This window comes from Squalius cephalus (assembly GCF_949319135.1).
Source record: "Squalius cephalus genome assembly, chromosome: 1".
Lineage (NCBI taxonomy): Eukaryota > Metazoa > Chordata > Actinopteri > Cypriniformes > Leuciscidae > Squalius > Squalius cephalus.
In genome coordinates, this window is record NC_137122.1 from 9,049,810 (window position 1) to 9,076,896 (window position 27,087).

The 27,087-nt window shown below is 36.7% G+C and overlaps 1 protein-coding gene across 1 annotated transcript; it reads left to right on the forward strand.

The window, feature by feature from the left end:
• Positions 1 to 463: 463 nt before the first annotated feature.
• Positions 464 to 24,893, forward strand: LOC307171030 (uncharacterized protein; the record flags this gene model as incomplete). The annotated part of the gene is made up of 6 exons (XM_079892398.1): positions 464 to 695; positions 17,693 to 18,019; positions 18,109 to 18,459; positions 23,043 to 23,090; positions 23,236 to 23,316; positions 23,428 to 24,893. 6 exons carry the CDS (start codon positions 464 to 466, stop codon positions 23,481 to 23,483), a joined length of 1,095 nt encoding a protein of 364 aa, XP_079748524.1. The 3' UTR covers positions 23,484 to 24,893.
• Positions 24,894 to 27,087: the final 2,194 nt, after the last annotated feature.

Sequence of the window (27,087 nt, forward strand, 5' to 3'; positions counted from 1 at the left end):
TGAAAAGAAACGACAGATGAGAGAACGAGAGGAAGATGAAAGAAAGAGAAAAGACAGACACGAGGAACAACTGAGAGGAAAACAAGAAGAACTGGAGAAAATGAGAAAGACATTTGAAAAAGAGAGAGACGAAGAGAGAGAGAAGATAGAGGAGGAGAGAAAGAAACAGAGAAGAGAGAGAGAAGAAAAAGAGAAAGAATATTCAGAGAAGAAAAATAATATGGAAATATATTATGAACAGCTGGAGCGAAAGAGAAACGAGGAGTGGGAGAGAAGAAAGCAAGAAGATGAGGAGAATCAAAAAAAAGAGAAAAAGATATGGGAGGAAAAAATTGTTGCTTTTAAACGAAAGCAAGAAGAAGAGAAAAGGAGGAGAGAAACAGAAGATAATGAGAAAAAAGAAAGAGAAGAGAAAAAGCGAGATGAAATGAAAAATGAATATGAAGAGAAAATAAAAGTCATGATGAAGAAATATGAAGATGAAGCCAGAAAAAAAGCAGAAGAACTGAATGATTTCAAAGACAGAAAAGAGGAACTCAAAGAGATGCTGGATGAACGTCAGGAACAATATGAATTACTGGAACTGCTCTATACACACCTGCAAGAAGTGACTGAAAAAGAAAGAAAAGAGCAACAAGACAAGAAAGAAAAGGAAACAAAAGAGCAACAAGACAAGAAAGAAAAAGAAAAAACAAGTAATAAAAACTCGATGAGTGTTTTAGCGCAATTTTCTCACCTCATGGGATCACAACACTAAGAGATAGTAAATCTTTTTTTAGATAGTTTAAATCTCGTTTTTTTTTTTTTTGTCCTGTGTCTGTCTTAAGCATGGAATTCAGAACAGAAACATTTACTGAACCAATTACTGAAAGAATCCTGTCATATACACAGATAAGTCCCATCTTTAAAGCGAAAGGTTCACAACATTAACAACTTAATGTAGGCCTATATATGTTTGATCTTCTGTCCTCAATCTCACACGCCTCATGCCTGATGCAAGAGCACATATTGTAGTAGGGAATTATTTGAATTTTGAAAGATATAATGAACCTACAAATACACTTCCAGATACATACACACGCACACACTTACACAGAGGCCCGAAGTGCAGAAGACGGAAAGGATGGAAGAATGCTCATATATGGGGAACAATGTCGACACCAGAAGCCTCCTTGACTGAGGCAATAGAAGGCTGATGTCACATGATTTAGTTCCTCTGGAAAAAAAACGAACAAGAAACTGCATAGGAACAATGTAACCCAGTTCCGTATAAATATGACTGCTTTTTGACTGTTAGTTGTTGCATTTTTGATTTTGATGTCGTGTGCATCCCTGGGGAGAAATGAGCTCTCTTCCAGTTCAGTTTATTAACTGAAACTCTTTTTGCTCAAACTGCTCTGCTGTATCTTGAATATGAGGACAAGTTATTTTATCTATTGCTTGAACTGCTTGCAAGGAAAATAGCCTGTGTAATTTTAGTATAATAGTATTATAACCTGTAACCTTTTAATGCTATGCTACAAATATTAATCATTGTGTAACCAGTATTTTTATCTTTTGTTAAATTTTTTATTTTTATTTTGATTTTATAAAGACAAATGCTGTTCAGTTTTACTTCAGCTTACAAAGACCGTTCTATAAGTAATAGAAAGAGCATCATGGTATATCTTGCAAGGCCAAGGACAGTGAAGGATCCAGGGAAGATTCTGCTGGAGGGTAAGCATGAATTTGATCAATAGGCCTAGTTGTCAATGATTGTTATTGTTTCACGAGGGTGTTGGGACACACCTAGATTTACTGGTATAGGCTAAACAAGCTAGTGAGGATTTAATCCTATTCTGACCTGACAGCAAAAGACCACCTAGCTACTTCGATACTAGGGGTTCTTCAGGAGATGAGATAAATTCTAGACCAATGGTCTAGGACCTCAATACATTGCAGATATGCTCACTGAATATAAACCCAACAGATCACTCAGATCACTAGGATCATATCAGCTAGAAATACCAAGGGTTCACTCTAAGCATGGCGAGTCCGCTTTTAGCTATTATGCCAGCCGCAGCTGGAACCAGCTTCCAGAGGAGATCAGATGTGCTCCTACAGTAGTCAATTTCAAATCCAGACTCAAAACACTTCTGTTTAACTATGCATTTAATGAATGAGCACTGAGCCAATGTTCGTCCGACTGTTTATACTGTACTGTATTTTTATTTTTCTAAACTGTTTTAATTATTCTTCTTTCTTTTTATTATTTTTATTTATTCTATGTAAAGCACTTTGAATTGCCATTGTGTATGAAATGTGCTATATAAATAAACTTGCCTTGCCTTGCCTTGCCAGATCTCACCACAGTTGGGAACATTTGTTTGTACAATGTGGGCAATATTTGTCGTGCACTTTGTGGTGTTGAACTTACACCCCTAGCATTCAATATTTAAAACCTTTAAATCATCCTTTAAAAACTCTTGACAAATCAGGCATATTTATTTTGAATAAATCTCAAATCCAAACAGTAATCGTAAACAAAAAAGAGAAATAAGTAAAAGAATGTTCAGAGATTCAAGATACACAGAAATAGTTTAAATGGCCTTAAAATGAATCATTGAGAATCTGTTCAAATACACACACACACACACACATCCTTTCCAGCAACATGCTTTAGTAATAGTAGAGGAGAGCGGGACACAACATAACACTTTTGGACTTTCTCAGTTTGTGTAAATCTACTATAGGGTTCAGAGTATTTATTTTTCCCACATTAATTTCCCACATGTCTACAATGATGTGGTTTTGTTTTATTAATACAGTATATATTTTTTACTTGATTTACTCTGAAAGAATGGAAATGAAATGTGACAACATGCCCCAGGTACACTGTAACATGACCATATGAGATATGACGGATTAAAATGCTATCTGATCTAATCAAAAAAATATACAAGACAAACTAAAATATTTTCTCAATAAAATACAATTATTCACTTTTTCATATAAAATAATGGCATTTTTTAATAATTAAAAATAAAATAATTTTTGAGTTTGACAACGAACACTTCGTCCATGACATAAAACAATACGTCTAAAATGAATAAAACTACAGGACAGATGTCAGGAGGTAAACGTCACCCTTGGAATCGGCTATCCCAGCATAATCAGATTAGGCTAACGTTACAATGTGTACAAAGTAAAAGCAATTAAAAATAACTAAAATTTACAGTGTCCTTTTTTTATATATAGCTTAAAAAATTGCGCCTTTAAAACTATTCATCACCTGTGATCCGTCGCAGCACAGATTTATGTTACAAGGTAAACAATACTTTTTCACCATTGAGGCTAGGATGAAGTTATACTAGAGGTCGTTCTGGCGTTATGCACAACCATGCTATGGTTAGACAAGCAACTATAAAACTTCGAATTTACACAAACAGGCTGAATTACCTGTCGAGAAGAAAGCATGCAACTCCGGCGTCCGTTTTAAAATCTTTGCTCCTCATGAGCTCTTTCCATCTGGGCAGTGCTTTAAGTGGCTCAAAAGAGGTGCCGGTACTCTAATTTTTTTTTTTTTTTTGCTGACTCCCCTCCTCCCCTGAGGTAACTATGGAAGCTTGTTTCCGCCACTGAATAATAAATAAATAATAATAATTGCGACTTGTTATCTCACAATTCTGACTTTTTTTCTCACAATTGCGATATATCAAGTCAGAATTGTGACTTTTTTTCTCATAATTGCGAGATAAGAAGTCAGAATTGTGAGAAATAAAGTCGCAATTATGAGATATAAAGTCGCAATTCTGAGAAATAAAGGCGCAATTGGGATATATAAAGTCAGAATTGCATGATATAAAGTCGCAAAATGTGTGTTATAAAGTCAGAATTGTGAGATATAAACTATTCTGAGAAAGAAAAAAAAAGTCAGTCTTTTTTTCCCTTAGAATTTGACTAGCTTTATAGATAGTTTATATCTCACATTTTTTTCACACTTTATAAGACGCAGTGTTGTATAAATTACTAGACAGCAATACTTGAGTAAAAGTACAAGTACTAGAAAAAGACTTTGGTAGAAGTGAAAGTTACCTTTTAGAATATTACTTAAGTAAAAGTCTTAAAGTACCTGATATTTAATGTACTTAAGTAATTGAAGTAAAAGTATTTTTTATTTATTTTTTTATTTTATTTTTTAAAAGCAACAGTTAGAACTTTGATTGTGAACTTTATTGTGGCTTTATTGTGGGAGGGGTGGGGGGGGGGGGGGGGTGTTGGGATGTACAAAATAATCTTTTTCTTAATCTAATTTGGATAAATATTAGGTACACAAGATAGGCATTCATTTTTCTCAAGAAAAAAAATCTCACCTAATGATGTAAACATACAGAGAGCCCTATCAGCTGGTAGTATTATTTAAGGTTAAAAATAATTCAAATTAAATATAATGCATTTTTTAATCCTAATAACAACTTTATTTAATGATATGTAAAAAAATATAATAAATATGTAATATAGTACACATATTTAGCAAAAAACTCTCTATAGCTGTGTTTTTCTAGCCAACTCACGTGCTATAGCCTATATTATGGTCATCAAATGGCTTTCCTGAGGTAAATATTATGTGACAATTGTTCTCCAGCTGTTTTACTGACCCTTTCCGCGGTTGAAAAACACTGATTGATCGATATTATGTAGGCTGAATATACATTTCGGTAAGTTGTACTGTTTCTTTTAACATTGTGTTCATTCGTGTTAATAGAGATGATCGGTTCACGTGCGCTAGGGATCTGTCATGTCACATTTACAAGCGCCAAAACGGTATTTATTGTTTGAATCTCGTTATAAAAATGACAGAATCTGAGAGCTGGGATTTTGTTTTATATCATAACTAACCTGCTCTGTCTCCGTGTCCTCTTTGCTTCGCGATTTTTCTGTGCGTGAGAAAATGGATGTGTTGTGAGAGCGTGTGAAAAGTGTCAATTGCGTGCATGTGTCTCACGGACGGTGAATGCGTGAGAGTTGGCGGGTGGTCGTTTACGATAACGGGAGGTCCTCTCGTGCTTCCATGGCGGTTTCAGTTGTGCTTCCTCCTCCTTTGTCATGGCAACAAACAACCATTATGCTGAAATAGAGCGCGCGCCGTGCATTGTGAAGGGCGCTCTGAAAAGCGGCAGCGCCGCCAGAGGATTAAAACAGATGTGCAAATGAGCGTACCGGTACGCTAAAACCACGTTCTGGGCGCACGGAGAGGTGGCGGTACGCTCAAGAGCTATATTTGGAAGTGTACTGAGTACCGGCGCGTACCGGCCCACTTAAAGCACTGCATCTGGGAAAAGTTACTCTCTCTCTTTCAAAATCAAATGTGAGTGAACGCACGCACACACACACACTAGTGATGTTACATATTACACTGAAGCTTCGATACGCATATCACACAAGCGAAACAATTTCTAGTGAAGCCCCGTATCGGGGTGTGTTTTGGTTTACTAGAGTCACGTGATCGATGACAAACGAAGCCTCACTTTCTCTCCAGTCACGTGCGCGTTTCGCTTTGGGTGTCAGAAGGCTCGAACTCCAGATCGTGTTTAACGAGTCATTGTTGCCTTGGTATGGTTAATGGGTTTGAGAGGAGAGTGCTGTACTTTGAAAGTTCATCAATATATTACATTTAAATAAGCAAAATGTATTTTTCGCTACTTAGGCTATTATTTTTTGTTATTGTGACTTTTTGTTTTTGTAAAATCTTTTCACTTTTTGGTGATTTTAGATAATTTGGTGTTGGTATTTGGGTTTAGGGTGGGATTAGGGGAGAGGGGATTGGGTGTTGGTGTTTGGTGAATGGTTTGTATTTAGAGCAATGGCAACAGCCTAAAATAATAAAAATAATAAAAAACTTTATCAACTTTCTGTCATTCCAAACAGTTGATTAAGCACTATCAGTGACAAGTCTCATAAGCACATTTAATAACAGATGATCCTATCAGACAATGTCCTTATTCATTTTGTGTGTGTGTGTGTGTGTGTGTGTGTGTGTGTGTGTAGAGAGAGAGAGAGAGAGAGAGAGAGAGAGAGAGAGAGAGAGAAAGAGAGAGAGAGAAGGCCTACATTAGATCTTATTGAATCATATGCTCATTTTTATTTTAATTGTCACACTTTAATGGATAAAATTATTTATTTAATGAACAAATCAAACACAAACATGTAAGGCTTTTATTTGTACACATAACATTGAAACTATGGAGTGTGTTGGGGTTGCTTCATCTGCCAGAGCTTCTAACACAGGCTTCTGGCTGGTTTATTTTAAATAAGCACCTGATGGCGCTGTTCTCGACACTCTCGAAGCTTTGAATCTTTTCCCGGAACAGTCAGGGGAAAGCCTCAGTGAATCATGAGGCTTCATTTCCCCATCCCTAGAATTTACAGGTATGTCCCTCTTTGGCTAATGTAGTTTCAAGATGGAGGGGCAACATGGCGACCGGCATTCGAACCCCTCACCCGTATGTACTTTCAATGGCAGATTATAAACTTACGAAAATACTTTATTACTTGAAAGAAGTAAATATAAATTAATGAGCACATATATTTTTTAAAGAACAAAGTGTTTTTTGCTAAGAATCAACTAAAAAAATTACACAGTGTAGCTTTAAACATTAGTCATATACGTCTGTTTGGGTTTGATTAGACAGGGGAAAATATTAAAAAAGTAATCTGAAACTATTAACAGCTTATGAACATTAAAATAAGAGGATATTTGCATTATTATTTGTATATATCATACTGCAGATATCTCTACTGATGATGCTTAAAGTTAGTATTAAATGAAAATTCATGTTTCTAAATGAATGATATTCATCTTATTGTGAATGTTTCATACATCCATAAAGAATATAATATAATATAATAGAGCAGAATAAAGTAGGACATAAATGAGTAGAGTAGAATAGAATAGAATAGACTTTATTGTCATTATACGCAGTGCAATAAAATTGTACACAGCAAATTTACCAGTGAACACTGAACACTGAACACTGAACAATGAACACTGAACACTGAACAATGAACAATGAACACTGCTCAGTGTTTATATGAGTCCAGAAATAAAGTAAATCTGGTCAGTAATAAGTGTGTCACGGAGTCACCAGATCCGCACGCTCCGCCCACTCGTTCCCTCTCCCCGGAAGTCTGATTCACTGCTCCTGCACATCATCACCGACTCACACTATAAAGAGACACTTCCCTAGTGATGGCAAAATGAGGCTTCCTGAACCACTGAGACCTCGCAGCCCATTGCTTCACTCAAAGGGTCATTACTCGAAGCTTCATTCAGCATTGCTCACTAGTGACACCTAGCGACTGTGCAAAGAAACAGCAGACAAATAAATCAATACTGAACCAATGACCTGAGCAGACATTTGTCCATTGCCTGGGTCTGAATTTACTTGTGCAGAGACAACTGTCACACACAGTTCATTAATTATTCATAAATTGTTTGGATAGTGACTGTATGAACAACAAAAGTGAGACTGTGTTGAGTGCAGTGCTTATGGTGGAGGGAGTGTAATACAGCAAACTGCAACAGAAAAGTGTGGGGTGGGAAAGGTTAAGAATTGTTTCTGGGTCGTTTAGTGCATTGAACTGTTACTAGTTTTAGTGCAGTGTTGTGCTTATGGGACTGGGGATATAGAGGAGCAAACTGCAACACTGCAGGTTAGGGTGGGTGAAGGAAGGATTACAAATGATATTTATTGAGGAGCATACTTTTTTCAAGTGTGTTGGGGTTTAGACTATTCCTCTTCCCAGACAAAACCTCTCCAGCCTTGGAAAAGATCCTTTCGCAAGGAACAGAGGATGCAGGGGAACATAAAAACGCCAGTGCCCGCTGATATAAATGAGGAGACTGATGCTTATGTTGAGCCCAATATACTAGTGGAACCTCAGATCTTGTGAGATTCACTTCTGATAAATATCGGTCCACTTCTACAGTAGCATCTGCTGTTGCACTTGAGCTCCTTCTACTGTGATCAACCGTGCTGTCCAGCAGAGGCCAAAGGTCACCTAATAATAAAGGTACAAAGTAAAAAAAAAAAAAAATCCATTAACAATGGTTCACAGTACTAATCACTAATGTGAACATTCACACAACAAAGGCATACACTACTTGCTGTTGTTTGAAGATTGCCCTGCTTCTGAAGAGGCTGGCAGCTGAGCTGGGGGTGTGTTGGTGGAAGCAGAATGGAGACCAGAACTTCTGATTACAGAAGCACATTCAGATCTTTATCTTGATACCGCTTCTTGCAGTTTCCCTTGACTTAAGAATCCCAGTTTTTTGAATCTGGGATCCAATAATGTGGGTGTGGTCATCACACTTAGGCCATGTCCACACTAATACATTTTCGTTTGAAAACGTATATTTTTTCTCTCCGTTTTGGCATTTTTATTAATGAAAACTAAGCTTTTTGAAAACACACTCCAAAGTGGATACATTTGAAAACGCCGTTTTCGCGTTGTAGTGTGGACTGTGAAACCGGTGGTATTTAGAAACGATGACATAAATTTAGTCATGTGACGTATATTGTACCAGTGTTTATACCAGTATTGTGCCTTCACACTGTTGCTAAAAATATTCTGCATTGCACACTCTTCATATCAGTCCTGCAAAGATGACAGAATTTACTCACATTTGCTGTCCTGCGGCAATACATGAGAGCAGTTTTAGCGTTTTAGACCAAACACATGGTGACTGTGTGCGACCTGGACCGCATCAGTGAATGCTGAGATATTTTACTAAATAAAATGATCCTGTCAGAAGAATTGCGCCATAACTTCATTATTTATTTTGATAAATCAAATCAAAATCCTCCGCACAAGGCTGTCACCCAGCTAATGTTAAATTTGAACTGAGGCCTTCTAGCTATGGAGCGTCGTTTGTAAAGGGGCTCACGCTGAAAATAACAGCAAAATTTGTCACATTTAGCTTCAAACAATTGTTAAAAAAAAAATGGTATGAATTTTTGACGGTCACTTTTTAGCACATTTACAACAATATTTGTCAACTTAGAGATATTTTAAATAGTTAAATCTAAATATTAAATGTTACATCTAAATGTTAAATGTTAAATCTAAATGCTAAATCTAAATGTTAAATCTAAATCTAAATCTAAATGTTAAATCTAAATATTAAATCTAAATGTTAAATCTAAATGTTAAATCTAAATCTAAATGTTAAATCTAAATATTAAATCTAAATCTAAATGTTAAATCTAAATGTTAAATCTAAATCTAAATCTAAATGTTAAATCTAAATCTAAATGTTAAATCTAAATCTAAATGTTGAATCTAAATGTTAAATCTAAATCTAAATCTAAATGTTAAATCTAAATATTAAATCTAAATATTAAATCTAAATGTTAAATCTAAATGTTAAATCTAAATCTAAATGTTAAATCTAAATCTAAATCTAAATGTTGAATCTAAATGTTAAATCTAAATCTAAATCTAAAATGTTGAATCTAAATCCGATTACCGCCATTTTGAATTTGCATATTTGTTAAATATTTAGTTTCACCCGAAACATTTAGATTCAACATTTAGATTTAGATTTAACATTTAGATTCAGCATTTAGATTTAGATTTAATATTTAGATTCAACATTTAGATTTAGATTTAACATTTAGATTCAGCATTTAGATTTAGATTTAATATTTAGATTCAACATTTAGATTTAGATTTAACATTTAGATTCAACATTTAGATTTAGATTTAACATTTAGATTCAGCATTTAGATTTAGATTTAATATTTAGATTCAACATTTAGATTTAGATTTAACATTTAGATTCAACATTTAGATTTAGATTTAATATTTAGATTCAACATTTAGATTTAGATTTAACATTTAGATTTAGATTTAACATTTAGATTTAATATTTAGATTTAACATTAAAATTTAGATTTAGATTTAACATTTAGATTAAGATTTAATATTTAGATTTAGATTTAACATTTAGATTTAGATTTAATATTTAGATTTAACATTAACATTTAGATTTAATATTTAGATTTAACATTAAGATTTAGATTTAGATTTAACATTTAGATTTAGATTTAATATTTAGATTCAACATTTAGATTTAACATTTAGATTTAGATTTAATATTTAGATTTAACATTTAGGTGTAACATTTAATATTTAGATTTAACTATTTAAAATATCTCTAAGTTGACAAATATTGTTGTAAATGTGCTAAAAAGTGACCGTCAAAAATTCATACCAGTTTTTGAAACATTGTTTGAAGCTAAATGTGACAAAATGTTGCTGTAATTTTCAGCGTGAGCCGCTTTACAAACGGCGCCCCATATCTAGCTAGCTCGTTACAGCATGATTAAGCATCTTCATCAGAGGTATCACTTTGGAGGCTGACTCCCTTTTCTCTCCCGAAAGCTCTACTGTATCCTGGCGGAAAGGGGCAAGAACATCTAAAGCATCATGGACTGCCTCATACTCCAGGGCTGTAGGAGGGGTGACGTCAGTCTTTAGAGAGGTCAGGCCAGGGCTGCCCCCACTGGCTCTCTCAGCTGATAGAGACGTTTCCACCTTTTGACCACAAGATGTCGTTAGTGTGCAACGTGTTGAAAAGCTTCGAGTAATGAACTATTTTATGATACAGTCAAGGGGGAAAGCCCCAGTGCTTCACAAAGCTTCATTTCACCATCACTACTTAGGGGCAACAATAAATACAGAATGTGGAGTGAAAGTAGCAACAACGATTACCTTCTTTGAAGTCTCAAACGGAAATCAAAGCCAGTAGCCCACGCAAACAACTGCTTTTCCGGTCTTAAACAGCGCACGGAAATCTAATCGCGTGCACAACTCCGCCCACAGAGAAACACTCTTAAAGGGGCCATGTCACTTTTACCTTGCTACAGATAGATAGATAGATAGATAGATAGATAGATAGATAGATAGATAGATAGATCTATTTTCTCAGGGCTGGAGAGAGTAAAGCAGAACATTATAATCTGTGTGTAGAAACTCTTCCTGAAGACATTTAATATCTGCTTTACAGACGCTCATGAAGTGAGTGCAAATACTTTCTGTTTCACCAAACTGGAGCTGACGTTAATCATTTCAAAATACCTTAAAAACTTTTTTAGAATTCATTAACTACAAGTTAGTCATGGATAGTGGAAACCCTTTCAGTAGCAAAACAATGTTTTCACTAATAATCGTATTTCTAGATTTTAACGGCATGTGGGAAACTGCTAAAAGAAAGAAGTGAATCTTCTGATGAGATCATAGGAAGTTAATAACCACAGGAGGAGCTGATGATGTTTAAAGGATGAGCTGTAACTAATTTTATTACTAATAATGTAATAATTGTATTTCTAGATTTTAACGTCATGCTGGAAACTGCTAAAATAAAGAAGAGAGACTAACAGTAAGTCTCTCGTGTGCAAAAGTAGCCAATAAACTGTTCAGAGCAGATGTGTGTTGAGACATTGTGGTTCACACTATATGCACTTCTCACACGTTTCACACACACTTAAAGCAACACTTTAGTGTCACTATAGCAACTCTAGCAGGATTTAAACACTCAGTATGTCAGATGAGAGGAAGTTACCAACCAGAGGAGGAGCTGATGATGTTTAAAGAAGAGCTGTAACTATATATAATGAAGAGAAAGACTGACAGAAACACAAAATGGCTGATCTGTGTGATCTGTGTCTGCTGGGACTGATCATTCTCTCTTCACTTCTCACAGGTAAAGAAATCTGTATTTTCTCTAAAGACATTTAGTGGAATTAGTCTGGAAAGAGTTAATTTGAACATGCTCAGTTTATTCTTGCACACACTCACACATTGTGATCTCAGAGTTGTGTATTGATACACACAGATCATACTGTATTATTCCTGATACTGGACATAGTGTCACTCAAACATCTGATGATGAAGAATTATCTTCATATTAAGAGTGTGTCAGTGATTTGAACAGCTCTCTGATAAAGACTAATAGTTTATTCTGGAGAGTGTGTTGTTTGCATCAAGTGAGGGTAATGCTGTTTGTGGAGTTGTTTAATCCTCCTCTGCTGAGATCCTCAGAGATTTAATGTCTTTATCTTCAGTTGATTTAATCTAATGCTGAGTTCACACTGCACGATTTTAGCCCCGATTTTGTTACTGTCAAAATGTGGCAGTTTTTTTACAGCAAATTTTTACAGTGTGCTCTGTAACAAATGGCCACATTTTGACAGTAACATGCCGTTTTCCATTAAAACAGCCATATAACGTAGAAACAAATGCATTCTGGGAGATATTTGTCTTTTTTAAAACACACCCTATACCCTCATTCACTATTCCCTACATTAGTTCACTAATATAGTCCACTTGACTGAGTGAATAAAAACAAGTGAGTTAATTCAGACACTGATGAACACCTGCTGTTAACAAGCAGAATCACTGAAGGAAAGAGGAACAAGAAGAACAGAAAAAATATGAAATCAACTGAAGATAAAGACAATAAATCTGTGAAGATCTCAGCAGAGGAGGATTACTGTACGTTCACAGCGCCGCCGACTTGAGCTTCCAAAGTTACCGGAAGTCATTAATTTTCAATGGAAGCTGCCTTCTCTCAGCTGCAAGGAGCGTCAAATCCATCGGCGTCGCGTTTTGGGCGTTTTGAGCGTCAATCAGAAAGTTGAAAGTAGCTCAACTTTATGGTAATGACGCGGTTCAGCGGCAAGCAGCGGCAAACGCCAGCAACCAATCGGAATATAGACGTCCTTCGCGCTGATTCCGGAGAAACATATGATGTAAACTTTCGTTCCTACCAAAACATTAGTTCCATGAAAAAATAATTAATTGCAGAGTTTTCATAGAGTGGAAGTGTATCATTTGCATGTGTTTTTAAGTCCTGTCAGTTTAACTGGGCGCGCTTGACAGGGCAGAGAGAGAGAGAGAGAGAGAGAGAGAGAGAGAGAGAGAGAGAGCGAGAGAGAGAGAGAGAGAGAGAGAGAGAGCCCCGGCCGCGCGTGTGCACTCACCCGAGCGCTGTCTTGCTCTCTCCCTCGCGCATATTAATCAAAATCATCAATTGATACGATGGTGTCGAAAAAAAACCTCTCCAGTGATGAAATGTTTTCTGTGTTGACAAATCTTGTGCGATATCCTAAACTGCCGAATGCATTGCTTGTTTTTTCTGTTTACATTTCATGGTGTGACACGTCTCTTCTCCCATGATCGAACACAGAATGCTGCTACGTCAGAGCGGCCAAAGCGTCAACAAGCTTCCCCGTACTTTTTGACAAGCGTCCTTGACAGGGCGGCCAGAGCTTCTTTGCAGCTCAAGTCGGCGGCGGTGTGAACGTACAGTTAACCCTCTGGGGACCAAGCTGTTTTTGGGGTCCTTGAGATGTTCTGACATGCCTTGATATTTGTGCTTTTTTCAGTTATTTATAAACATGTTAATGGCAAAGGTGTAAATTCACTCTATATAGCACAAACAGGGCTACCATAATATGCGAGCAACGTGCATGTAGATGTTTGTATTTTTAAGAGAATAATGTTTATGCGTGGTTATTGGAAAAAAATAAAATGAAAGTTGCTGATTTAAGAACACAAAACACATAATAAATATGTGTCCACAAGACTTTTGACTAATTGATGTTGTCCCTTTGAGTTCTAGCTTCAAAATTATATGAAAATCATCCTGCCTGATTGTTCACATGAAACACTACATTGATTTAAACATTGTAAAACAGTTTTTTTGTCAGAAGAGGTTTATGCGTGGGAGTGGTAATGGGTCATCAATATTAATGAGATTCAGACCAGAGGTGTGACATAGACGCTCCCCCAAGTGTTAATGGGCCATCAGAGGCAGCCTGAACAAAGAATGAGGAGATTCAAATGTTTTGTTTTTCAATCTGTTTTATTGTAATTTTGTAAAAACAAAAGTAAAGGCAGGTATCTCACAGTAAATGCTTATGCCCCGTTGATGCGGGCTCTAAGCAAATCAAATGTGACCATATATTACATATATGTGACCTTTTATATTAACATTACCAATCAATAATTGTTATATTGTGCATGCATAACAACACATTTGTTGCAAAGCCACACAGGCACATATAGGCTACATTTGTATCATCAGTATAAGTATATAAACAAAATGTAACTAACATCTGTAAAATAGTAGGTAAATATGTACTTACTCTTTTTGATTTTTGTTGCTGCGTGTCCTCGTTGCAGTGGAAGGCGAGAGTGAACAAGCTACATTCCTTTTAAAAAAAGTTACAAAACATATGTAACATCAACCAATCTCCAAAAATAAATAATAAAGTCATACAGGCTCATATTATTAACACTAAGTATAAACAAAATTGAACTAACACCTGTAAAATAGTGGGTAAATATGTACTTACTCTTTCTGATTTCTGACTGTGTTGCTAAGCGCACTCCGAGTTGCAGGCGGAGGTAGTGATGAAGCTACATTCCTTTTAAAAAAGTTGAAGAATATTATTACATAAATATAACTATAGTAGCATTAGTCTATAATGAATTACTGATGTAAATAATTTTAGACGCGTGCAATAAGCCTATATGCGTGTCAATGGGCCATTACCGGAGAGGCACACCGCAAACATTAGCCTAACACATTTGTGCACTTCATTAACTGGGTATATTTTAGTGGTGGGCCGTTATCGGCGTTAACGCGAGACTCTTATCGCGCGATAAAAAAAATATCGCCGTTAATCTATTCTCCAAGTTGGGTTGGGAGCTGGCTCAAGCTACACAAGCTATGATGACGCAATCTACCCGCGGCCGCGAGGAACACCCGGCTGCAACGCATCATATTCGTCGTCATCTTAAGTAAACACGGCTGAAAGTGAAAGCTGGTGTAAAAGATCCGTGCAACATCCATTATTTGGACTTGGTTCGGATTTAAGCCGTCCGACGTAGACTGTGTGGTGTAACAGTTCGGTAAGTTAACACACGACTAATCCGTTCTACCACCTCAAATTCAAAACGAAACATATCACCGAATACCAGCGCCAAGTAGTCCAAGTCCAAAGTAGTCGATTGCAGAGTTCACACGCATAGGTTTAATACCTATGATCACGCGCGTGAACTCGGCAATCGACTACTTTGGACTTCAACCGAAAAACAGGATGTAAACAAAGGTATTTGCGCTGGCTTAAATAACATCATTTTTATACATTTCTTTCACATCTACTGCAGTCAGACTCACTCGTGTTCACTCAGAAGGAATCACTCACATTTTCTGTGCACTTGTAATGACACATCAAGGATGTTAAGAGGCTAAAAGCAGGTTTAGTACTTGCCCCATTGAAGTCAACAGGGTGCAAATTTTAAAAATAGAATAACTCGGTGTAGGCAACACCGATTTTTGTCGTTGTTCTCTGTATTGACAGCACTCCAAATGTACAAAAAAATGAGCTCAATGTTAAAATTGACCGGAGTTCTCCTTTAAGTCTCTGCAGCTAGTGTACTTAAATTTTATTTATCTGCAAAATTATGTTGTATACTTACAGTTTTGCACAATATATGTTCTCAAAACTACATACACCCTTTCAAAAAAAACAAAAAAAACATTTAGCAGTTGTTTAGCAGGGTCTGTGTAACCTGTTCTGAAATGGTTTTATTATAATATCGTTATCGCAAGAGGCTGCAATGTATATCACAATATGGATTTTAGGCCATATCGCCCATCCCTAATTGATAGCCTATAGTAGTTGATAATAACATAGGCCTACCTAATGTTGCCTACGGACGGTAACAGTACAGTAGTAACCTTCTACAGTCTATGAGTAGAACAGCTTTCTCAAGCAGTTTGTGATGCATTTTGGAAACAGGAGATGAGCCCCTGGTCTAATGCGCCACCTGGCTTGAGAAACCCGTTCTCAAAGACTTACTTTTATAGTCATTATTTGGGTAGCACACATATTCTGAATGCCTTCGGCAGAATTCAAATGAGCCATTTTAATCTAGATTAATCTAGATTAATTTCAAAATTAATCTAGATTAATCTAGATTAAAAAAATTAATCTATGCCCACCTCTAGTATATTTACACATTTCAGCACATTTACACACATTTACAACTGATATTTGCGAGCATGCATCGTTAATGATAATGAGGCAGCATTTATATAGTCAAAATATAATCTAAACACCTACTTTCTAAAATAATTTCTAAATTCTATCTTTCATACATAATGATCTAAACATATCATTTAGGCTACACATACAAATACAAATTTCCTAACCAAGGGGTGTAGCATATGTACACAAAAAAACAAAACAAAACATTTTTAACGTTGAAATGGTACGAGATATTAAATTCATGGTATAGATATGCACTTTCATTAGATCGTGTTGAATAGGTAGATATAAAATGTCAGTACTCTGGATGGCAAGTCCACCCAGTATAATATGTAAGCTCATGTTTTGAATAGCTTGTCAACTAATGCAAGTAAGAATAAATACTTACTCATCCGAAATTCTATCCACGGCTGGATCAAGTCGCTCTTCAAGATACAAACGGTCGTCATCAGAGTAGTCGCGCTCCTCTTCTGATGAAAATCTGGACTCTTCGTCGCTAGTATCCAGGACGAACTGAAGGGCTTCCGCACCGGTGTACCGTGTCATCTTCCCAACGCGCAGGTGACGAAATGATGAAACTTGAAGCGTTTAATGCATTTGCTTGGGGGCGTTTACCTGTTTTGCATAGATGGCTTAGCACATTATCTTGTGAATAGCGCGCTCCGTGAGTAGGCGTGAACGAATTAAAGTCAATTAGCTCGTAATGAGCTCGACTGGAATCGCTCTCTTTTTATACAGATTACAGAAGCTGATAATATTTGTTTTTTATATAAATGACTTCATTTAACAGATGCGATCTCAAGCTTTATGCCCGTGGGTCTGTTTGCCTGTTTGACTGAATTTTCGCGGAGTTATAGATCATTTTCGAACGCGTTTCAAATGGGAGTTTACTGACAGAGAGAAGGCAGAAATCGCATCATGTTAAAGTTTCTTTATTTGTCAAAAAGCAAAACACTTTATTTTTATTGTGAGTATACAGAAAAAAAATAGAAACTGAACAGGATCGATTGATGTATAACACGAAAATTAAAGATCAAAATTAACAGAGCATTTTGTGTTTATTTTTCATTGCTAAAAAAAAAAACGAGCAAAACGCGCCGGCGCGTTTTTGGTCCCCAGAGGGTTAAACAAGTCCACAAACAGCATTACCAGCTTCACTTATTACTAACCAGAGTGACTTTATTTGTGTCAGACGTCTACAGACGTTATTAGTAAAAGGTGACAGAGGTTTAGATGTCATTGTATTTTCATTTGATGTCCCCATGATGGTGATCAGTGTTTGCTTTAGTTGGGCTCTGGACCCTTGACTTTTGAACATTAGTTTTTCTTTGACTGCGATAGCTTTGTCTTTAAATACATTTGCTATTGCAAAAAAAGCTGAAAGAAAACAGGATCAGATGACAATGGCTGTTTGTTAATGGTCACAATCATCATCTAGTGGCACAGGTCTCATTTATTGTCTAATGTATTTTATCAGCGCAATTTTTTTTACAGTGTGTATTTTAGTCTTCTGCTTTTTATGCTGGTATGTTTTATGTTTCATTTATTAATATATATCATAATGATCACTGAGATTTACTGTGTTTCAGGAACCAGTGGAGTGGATGATCATGTGTTCATCAGTTCTGGTGAAAATGTGCGTCTGTCCTGTAATAATGCTCTTTCTGACTGCAAATCTAAAACTACATGGATCTACTCTAACAGATTCAGACTTTTAGTAATAGTTGATCTGATTAAATTAGGGATAAAGAATAAAGACACAGAGAGACATGAGAGACTGAGTCTGGGGTCTGACTGCTCTCTGAACATCAAGAACGTCACAGAAGAAGAAGATCATGGATTATACATCTGCCGACAATATGTGAACGGACAGAAACAAGATCCTGATGCACGTGTTTTTCTGCATGTTCTTCATGGTAAGTTTATGATTATGTGGTCAATTTAAAATTCTCCCTTTAAACTCAGATGACGATTGAAGAGTCTGTGATTTGTGTCTTGTGTTCAGTTTCAGTGTCTTCATCATCATCTTCATCATCATCATCATCATCCTCACAGACTGAGATCAGTCCAGGCCGCTCTGTGACTCTCTCCTGTCAATTGTATTCATATGCTAAACTCTCCTGTGATGATCTGGTCCGTTCTGAGGGATTTGAGCTGTTGTGGGTGAATCAGACTGGTGTTGATCTGAAGACAGACTCCAGATATCAGATATTATCATCATCAGATCAATATCGCTGTATCATCATCACTCTGAATACAACACTCCTGAATGAAGATGACAACAGAGAGTGGAGATGTCAGCTTACTCACAGAAATCAAGTCAAGACCTCAGTCAGATACACTGTCAAGTATTCAGGTGAGCAAACAGTGTTAGAAGAGCCTCATAATGTCAGTAACACTAAGGTCTATCAGTATCACTGAACCAGAACAAACTGAGGGAACTAAAGCTTCTTTGACTCTCACAGAAGAGTAACTCAAAGCATTGCTTCAAACTAATGAACTGCAGTGAAGTAACAGTCCAAAACATTCATTTGGCATTTGATTTAAAAATAGTATAAACCAGGTGAGTTTGCAAGTTTACCTAGCATGATGGCTAATTAGCGATTAGCTTTACTAGCGATTAGCAAGCTAATAATATAATACACATTCATTCATGAATATGAGTGCTAATTTTTAATGTTTAATCTTCAGTGATGCTGAACTTGCTCACCCATCAAGTTGTGTGTGTCATCATTTTACATTGGAGTGTCCGTGCTCAACTAAGGCAGAGGCGGCATCTATGCCGGTGAACCGAACAATGGTGTAATGATTCAGTTCGACTCCCAAGACAAGACGATGCTCACCCGACTGGCCAATAGGAACGTGGCTCCGCCCATGACACAATTTTCACAGCCAAAGCAAAATCCTGACACGAGAGCAAAGAAAAGCGTTTTGAGAGAAACACTTTTTTTTTTAGAGAAAATGTTTTCACACTGATAGCAAAAAATATATATTTGAGAGTTTTTTTCAAAGTATTTTGAGAGAGATTTTTTTTCTCAGAAATAATTAAAAATATTTCAAATTTATATTTTTTTATGTTCTATGAGAAAATACTTTCTCTCAAAACTTTTTTTAGTCTCAAATATTATTATTTTTTTGCTATTGGTATAAAAACTTTTTCTCTCAAATATTCTTTTTTCTCTCATGAAATGCTTTTTTTGCTATCAGTGTGATAACTTTTTATCTCAAACTTTTTTTTTCCTCTCTCAGATCATTTATTTTCTCGCATGTAATAAAGACACAATTCTAGCTCCATATAAAGCCGTGAAAACAACACTGAGAGAGTTTTTGCAGCTTGTCAGTTGAGTTGCCCCGTTTCCATGGTAATTCCCTCGGCTCCTGTTTAAGTGCTACTCGAATGTTCAGCGCAACACATAAAACACATCAAAGTTATGCCGAATTTACATGAATATACTTCTAGAATTAAAACATAAAAAATACGGATGGAGTGAATTATAAAAAAAAAAAGATAAAATGTCCTGAAACTTATTTTTTTTAAGTGGATAGTAGGCTTAATATAAATGGAATGAGAACATGAAAGCAGTATAGGCCATAATACAATAGCCTAAACATGGTGTAGAAACAAAATGTGGCCAAGTAGTATAAATATACATTGGGCCCTATTTTAACGATCTGAAACGCAAGTGTCAAGCGCAAAACGCAAGTAACTCTGTGGGTGGATCTCGGGCGCTGTTGCTATTATACCAGCGGGATAAATGACTCTTGCGCCCGACGCAAATCTAAAATGGGTTGGTCTGAAGTAGCTTCATTATTCATAGGTGTGGTTTGAGCGTAACGTGAAATAAACCAATCAGAGCGTCATCTCACATTCCCTTTAAGGGCAGGCACGCTTGTTCCATGGCGTATTGCTATTATAACGGCGGATTTGCCAGGCACACGCCAGGAGCGGTTCACAGCCGAGGAGACCGACGTTCTGGTCAGGGCCGTAAAACACAGAGAAGTGACATTGGGGATGGAGAAACACACCCAAATTAACTTCGGTTAAACAGGCGTATGATAATTTGGGTAAATGTGTAAGCTAGATGTATGCTTTTATAATAAACTATCTATCTATCTATCGTAATAATGTATGATTTACAAAAACTGATGCTTCTGTGTAGATGAGAGAATCAAAGTGTATACAGAAGAGCTCCATGTTGTTGTGCGTGCATCGATCTGATTCACTGCTTTATACTATCGTCTTTCTTGATGTATTTAGATCACACATGTGACGAGTGAACCTTGTGGTGATTGGTAAAGGTATTCCAATTAGCTGTACCATATTTTGTTTTGTTATGGAGTAACGTTAGGCTAATAGATTTAAATCTGACATATTGCAGTGCATTCCACTGTATTTAGTGTGAATTGAGTTATTTTAATTATGTAATGTAATATTTTAATTGAGGCAAAAATAACATAAACACGTAAAAGTCCAAAAAAACACCAACCCTGTTCTGGGCGCCTTCTATCTATGGGCTGTCATTATAGTACAGCCACTTCCCTTATAAGGTCAAACTTTAGACATATTCTAGTCCTTCATTAACAATCGCTTGCAGAAGCACATATTCAAAATATCTATTTTCTTTTCACACCTATTTTATGCAGCACACACACAAAGGCTGTATTTGTTAAAGGGGGGGTGAAATGCTATTTCATGCATACTGAGTTTTTTACACTGTTAAAGATTTGGATTCCCATGCTAAACATGGACAAAGTTTCACAAATTAAATTGTACGTTTGAAGGAGTATTTCTGTGCCAAAAATTGTCCTTCCGGTTTGTCACAAGTTTCGGAAAGTTTTTTTCGAGTATGGGTCTTCGTGACGTCAGATGGGGCGGAATTTCCTTATATGGGTCCTAAGGGCACTTCTTAGCGCAGGCGCGCGCACACTCGTAGACCAGAGCAAGAGAGCGAAAGCAGTACGGCATCAAAGCGCTCTCCTCGGCTTTTGGGAAGTCAATGTCACCAAAGAAGTGGGTTTTTGGTTGCCAGGGCAAGACAACCCTGCACAGATTCCCTAAGAACCCAGCGTTAAGGGACCAGTGGATGGAGTTTGTTTTTCCAGAGCATCAACGGACTGTTTGTTCCCTGCATTTCGACGATGATTGTTTTACAAACAAAGCCCAGATCGACGGATTTGCAGATCGTCTAATGCTTAAGGATCGAGCAGTCACAATGATAAAGGTTTGCGGTCGTGGTTGGAACCAGGCGGTGAGTAAAACTGCTTCAAATGTCTCTGTGTGTTGTTACTAGCTCGGCGCGTTAGCACAGCTTTAGCTTCGCCCACACGGCCCGCCTCCAGCCGCTCGTTTTTTTCCGGAAAGACTCGGTACAGCCTATCTTTCTTTTATAAATATAATAAAACTAAAGACTTTTTGGAGATATGAAGGATGCAATACTACTCTATAGGTACTCAAGATTAACATGAGATTGAGTGAAAATGAGCATTTCACCCCCCCTTTAAGTTTTTCTATCACAGCCCTTTTGGCCTTTCTCTAGTTTCACACATTTTCTTTATCTGAGGTAAATGATGTTCACCGTTACCCTTTAAAAATACATGTGGCTCTAACAACCTAAACATGTTGCGACCACACACACACACACACACACACACACACACACACACACACACACACACACACACACACACATATAACACCTCTAACAATGACCCTTAAGTTCACAGGTCAAGCTCAAATTATGCTTTAAGTAATTTGAGCTTATCCTGCAAATTCAACACATCCTCATTTGAGCCATCTATTTCATTTTCAACCATAAAACTGTTCTCAATGTGGATTATTTTCTTATTTAATCATCTGACTCGTCTGATAATTTTTATTAACTGCTGTACGACATGTTGTCACAGTACCAAGATTTCAGTATTCGGTACCAATTCCAGTGAAAGTCCAATTTAATTTAGATTAAATTTACATATATTAAAGTGTATATCGTGTTTTATTTGACTTGACTGTACTTTTATTTAATCCAAAACTGCGTTCATATTTAATTTTAAAAGGGCTTTTTAAACCTGCTAAGAGTTATCCAGCCAAGAATAAGCCTAGAACTGCTTTTCTGACGGACTGATATGAATGACATAAATAGGGATGCACCGATACTGATACCAGTATTTGGGTGTCGGTCCGATACTGTGCTCGTAAAACTACCCCGATACAACCGCACCCGATACCACTTTAGGGGCCGTTCACATATTGCATTTTTTTGCGCGTGCAAAATCTTTATTTCAGATGTAGGCTATGCCGCGGCGAGATGAAAACGTCTCAACAGGTCATGTGACAAAAACCTTTCCGTAACAACATCGAAAGCTTGGCCGAACAGCTGATCATAGCTGTACAGGGGAGCTTTTTATTTCTCATCTCCATAAATATATCTAGTAGTAAAGCTAATGCAAGGGCTAGAAATAAATTCTTTGCTGATACTTCATCATGGAGAGCGCAGTTCGCACTGCTTTCTCCTTTCCACAAGCGCTTGCTCTCCCGTGGCGTCTGTCGTTGCTGTGCAACCATGAACAAAGGCGCGCCTGGAAAAAGTGCGTTATGTGGCTCTTTCCTCCTTTCTTGTCAACGAGTGGATTCAGAGCCACCGCATCAGTAGCGCCGCCGGTCGCATGTCTCAGTGTTTTAATTAAGAGGACACAACTGTGTACGTCTGTCTTCGTTACCACCGGTAGTTATGAAAAGCTGGTATGGTAACGGTTTAATTTTTTTTAGTACCAACTTGGTACCGAAGTACCGGGTCTTTTGACAACACTACATGCACTCATTGGGAGCTGAGCCCCGCTAAAATGAAAATCCTGTGTGAAGCTCGAGTATTATGTGATGATGATGATGTTGTGTATATGTGGCATTATGTGTTGAACTGAACTAACAGACGTGATCCACAGATCCAGGAGAAACTGAAGTCAGTGTGACTGCTGGATCATTATACAGAGGTACGACACGTTCATTTATACTGACAGCTTTATAACATTAAACTATCAGTCAGTCTGTAAAAGCTTCATCAATAACTGTTGATAGTTGAATACCCTTGACTTCAGTCATGTACAGTTTCTCTTCTTCCTCTCATGTTTCCTGCAGTGATTGTGACTATTGTTGAGATGGCAGTGTTTGCTGCTCCTACTGTGATTCTTCTTCAGATCATCTGTGCAAGAAGAGCTGGTGAGTTTTGAGCCGCACACAATCTGATGATTCACACTCATCTGATCTGGAACAATCTGCAATCATGATAAAAACACATACGAGAGGTCAGTCAATGCTTTTATTTTGCAGGGAGGAAGGACTCGAAGCACCCAGAGGAAATAGAGATGCCGACAATATTACAGTGAAATACTGATGAGTTTAGAGCCAATCTGCAGCAATATTTACAATAGCAAAAACTTACAGAGGATTGTTCATTGTTTTATTTTCTTCTTCTCAGAAAACAGAGAAAAAACTCTGATCACAATGAAGAAATAGTGACACCAAATTTAGATTAGATTTTCTTGTGCTTCATATATAAACTGCTTTAAATATAATATTAAAGGGGACATATCATGCTAAATCCACTTTTTTAGCCCTTAAATGCATTTTGTTGTATATTTGGAGTGTTTAGAAGTACAGAAAAGATTAAATTATTCTCTTCAGGTGCTTCGTTGATATATTTATATTCTGTTTTGGTCGTATTTTTCAACCTGTTCCGATTTTTCTGTTATCTATGACGTTTTGTGAACTATTACGTCACAGTATTTGCAGCGGAACTGCCAAATAAGGACATTGACTTCCAGCCCAACACTTCGAGCAATCCGCCATTTCTATTTCTCGCTGCAATTTTGTAGTCCAAGCTAAGAGATGCAGAAGTTACGAGAGGGTAAGTTAAAATGTTCGGTTGTTGGATGTAGTAACCCACACGCTTCATTACACCGTCTAATGTAGATGAACTGCCGCGCTTGTGAGGGCGCATGTTTAACTGAAAGAACGAGCAGAGAGAGAGAGAGAGACCCGGTCGCGCGCGCGCACTCTCTCTCTCTTCAGAGAGGCGAAAGTGTAAACAAGACTTCACTGTCTCCAAACTAGACGCTGTCTTGCTCTCTCTCCCTCCCACATATTAATCAAAATAAATCGACACGGTGGTAAAAGGTCGGAAGACCAAAGTTTCATGTGTAAATACAGTAACACACCATTGCGATACATCCATATGAAGACGTTGTTCTGCAGGTTCGTCATCTTCATTTTCATCTCGCTCTGGCTCCGACTCTGGCTCGAACATGTAAGGCTGGCTGGACAAGTCTTCCGTTGTTGACATTTTGTTAATAACGTGTGAAGAAAAAGTTTCTGTGCCGCTAGATAATCGTATCTCTGCTATCAAACTACAAAAATGGCCGAACGGGGTGGAGTTGAACCGCTGCATCCTGGAGAGGGGGCGGGGTATGAAGTGTCTCAATTGTATTTAAAGAGACCGCACCAAAACGAGTTGCTATCAGACGCACATCAGAAAAGGGGTAGAAAAGGGGCCTGTGGAGCTATAATAATGAGGAATTCAGACCCAAGCATTGCAGTTCCGCTTTATATAGACTACAAATGTATGATTTATATGTAAAAAGGAACGATTTAAAAGCATGATATGTCTCCTTTAAATACAGTAATGGACAGACTCAGACTGTATAATCTCTCTCTGTTCTGTGTGATGGAGCTGATTTGTTGATTCTTGGATCTTGTCTGTTCATTCCTGTCTTAATAAAACCTCTGCAATTGTGTTTAATATGTCTCCTTTCCTGAGATGTTTGTTACAAATATGGTGATTCCCCCTCATGAGCTCGTAATGTATTGTAATATAGAATAGTAAGTGTGAGTATTAATGGGTCAAGTGTTGATGTAAAAGAAGCGTTTCAGTCGTTTCTTGAAAGTGGCTTAAGTCTCTGCAGTTCTGAGAAAATTGGTTTGTTACTGAAATGCTACTCCTGAAATGCATATATCCGCAATTTCGGTGTTTGAGCGCTATCTGAACCCGCCTTTCTCACTCTCTCTCTCTCTCTCTCTCTCTCTCTCTCTCTCTGTATGCACGCTTCAGGTGCGAGTCCGGATCTTCGCCTCTTCTTCTGCGTTTAAATTATTTGAATATGTAAATTGGCAAGACAAAACATGTCCAAATTGTAAACTTTCACTCTATGATGGTTAAATTCAGCAGTTAAGTGATCGATCGGAAAGCTCTTTCTAGCGTGATGCAGTCGGTACCTTCCGCTGTAAATTTCTCACCTTTAAAGGTGATTGCACATACAAAATGTCGTCCATTTTCATAACGAGTTTCAAAATCGTAGAAAATATAATTCTCGTTAAGTTCCTTGGTGGTTAGGGGAGGTATAAAACACTTGTTATTCACGTTACTAACCCTAATTTCACCGCAATACGTGCTGGAAAAAGATCAAATTTGTAAAATTTATTTTGTACATTTATGCAGATATTTATAAATATATAAGATTAGAAAATATATACTTACAGAGGTCGATGGATTGAAAAGTGAGCAGCTCAATGTTCGATTCTAGAAAATAAAAGACCTATTAAAATAAACATTTGTTGATCAAATTTTATAATCTATGAATATCATATATTCAGACAGATATGCAATATGCAATAACCATATGAACGAGCTACCATACGCAGTCCTTTCTCATCGCCAAACTTGTGACTATTGAGTGATGCCCATGCACATATAAATCAAAAGTGAAACGATGGCTCTCCCCTGCTGGACAATACGTGTAGATGCAACCTTCTAATAAACATTACATATCGATCAGCTGTGTAGTCGTTTTATAAAATATTACTTTAAAAATGGTTCACCTAAAAAATAGCAAGTAAAATTTTATATTATTTGTTTGTTTTTTCACAGAGATTAATCACATCCCAAAAGATAATTGATTTATGAAATGCATAGATAATAAATGCTTAAGGAAAAATCTAAATATATATAAAACCTATGAAATGTAAAGCATTAAAAAATACTAAAAAGCATATCTATATAATAAATAAATAAATAAATAAATAAATAGATAAATAAAACACACTTTAAAAAAAATGGCACCCCCCTGCTGGACAATACGTGTAGAAGCAACCTTCTAATAAACATTACATATCGAGCAGCTGTGTAGTCGTTTTATAAAATATTATAAGTAAAATTTTATACAGAATATATACAATTTTAAATCTACAACGCAAGAAGTGTTTTTACAGAGATTAAGCACATCCCAAAAGATAATGGATTTATGAAAAGTTATAGATAATAAATGCTTAAGGAAAAATCTAAATATATCAAACCTATAAGATGCATTCAAAAATACTAATAAGCATATCTATATAATAATGAATAAATAAAAAAATAAAAAAATTAAACGCGCTTTAAAAACAATTAACAACAATACCCTCAGCCATTAGACATTGCAAATACAGCAACGATCCCCCTGCTGGACAAAAAGTATATAGACGCATCAAACTGGGGTGAAATCCTGTGATTCCTAGAACCTTGCATAGCATAAAGACATTGCAAATATAATCAAAGGCTTTTTAAAAAGTTCTTTTAAAATCAGAGACTGTAATAAAATATATCCTCAAATCGGAAAGATCTAGTATTACTTTGAAATATAATGTCAAAACATTAATCCCGTCTCTCCGTTAGAGAAATGCAGGGTTTGAACCTCAGGCATCGTTACAGAAACACCATAGCTATCACGGATGCATGCTATGGGGCGTTATGCTACGCAATCTTATGCATGCATCAAATAGCCATGTGCGAAAATACAGCAAATACGTTAAAAAATTAATATCGGTGAAACACACCATAGCAAATGACATAAAATTACATGTGGCCTCGAGCGATCAAAGCAACGCATCTGAAAAGACTGGCGAAGCACCCAGAAATGCATGAATTACGAATTGCCAGCCAAATAAATAGAAAATGGT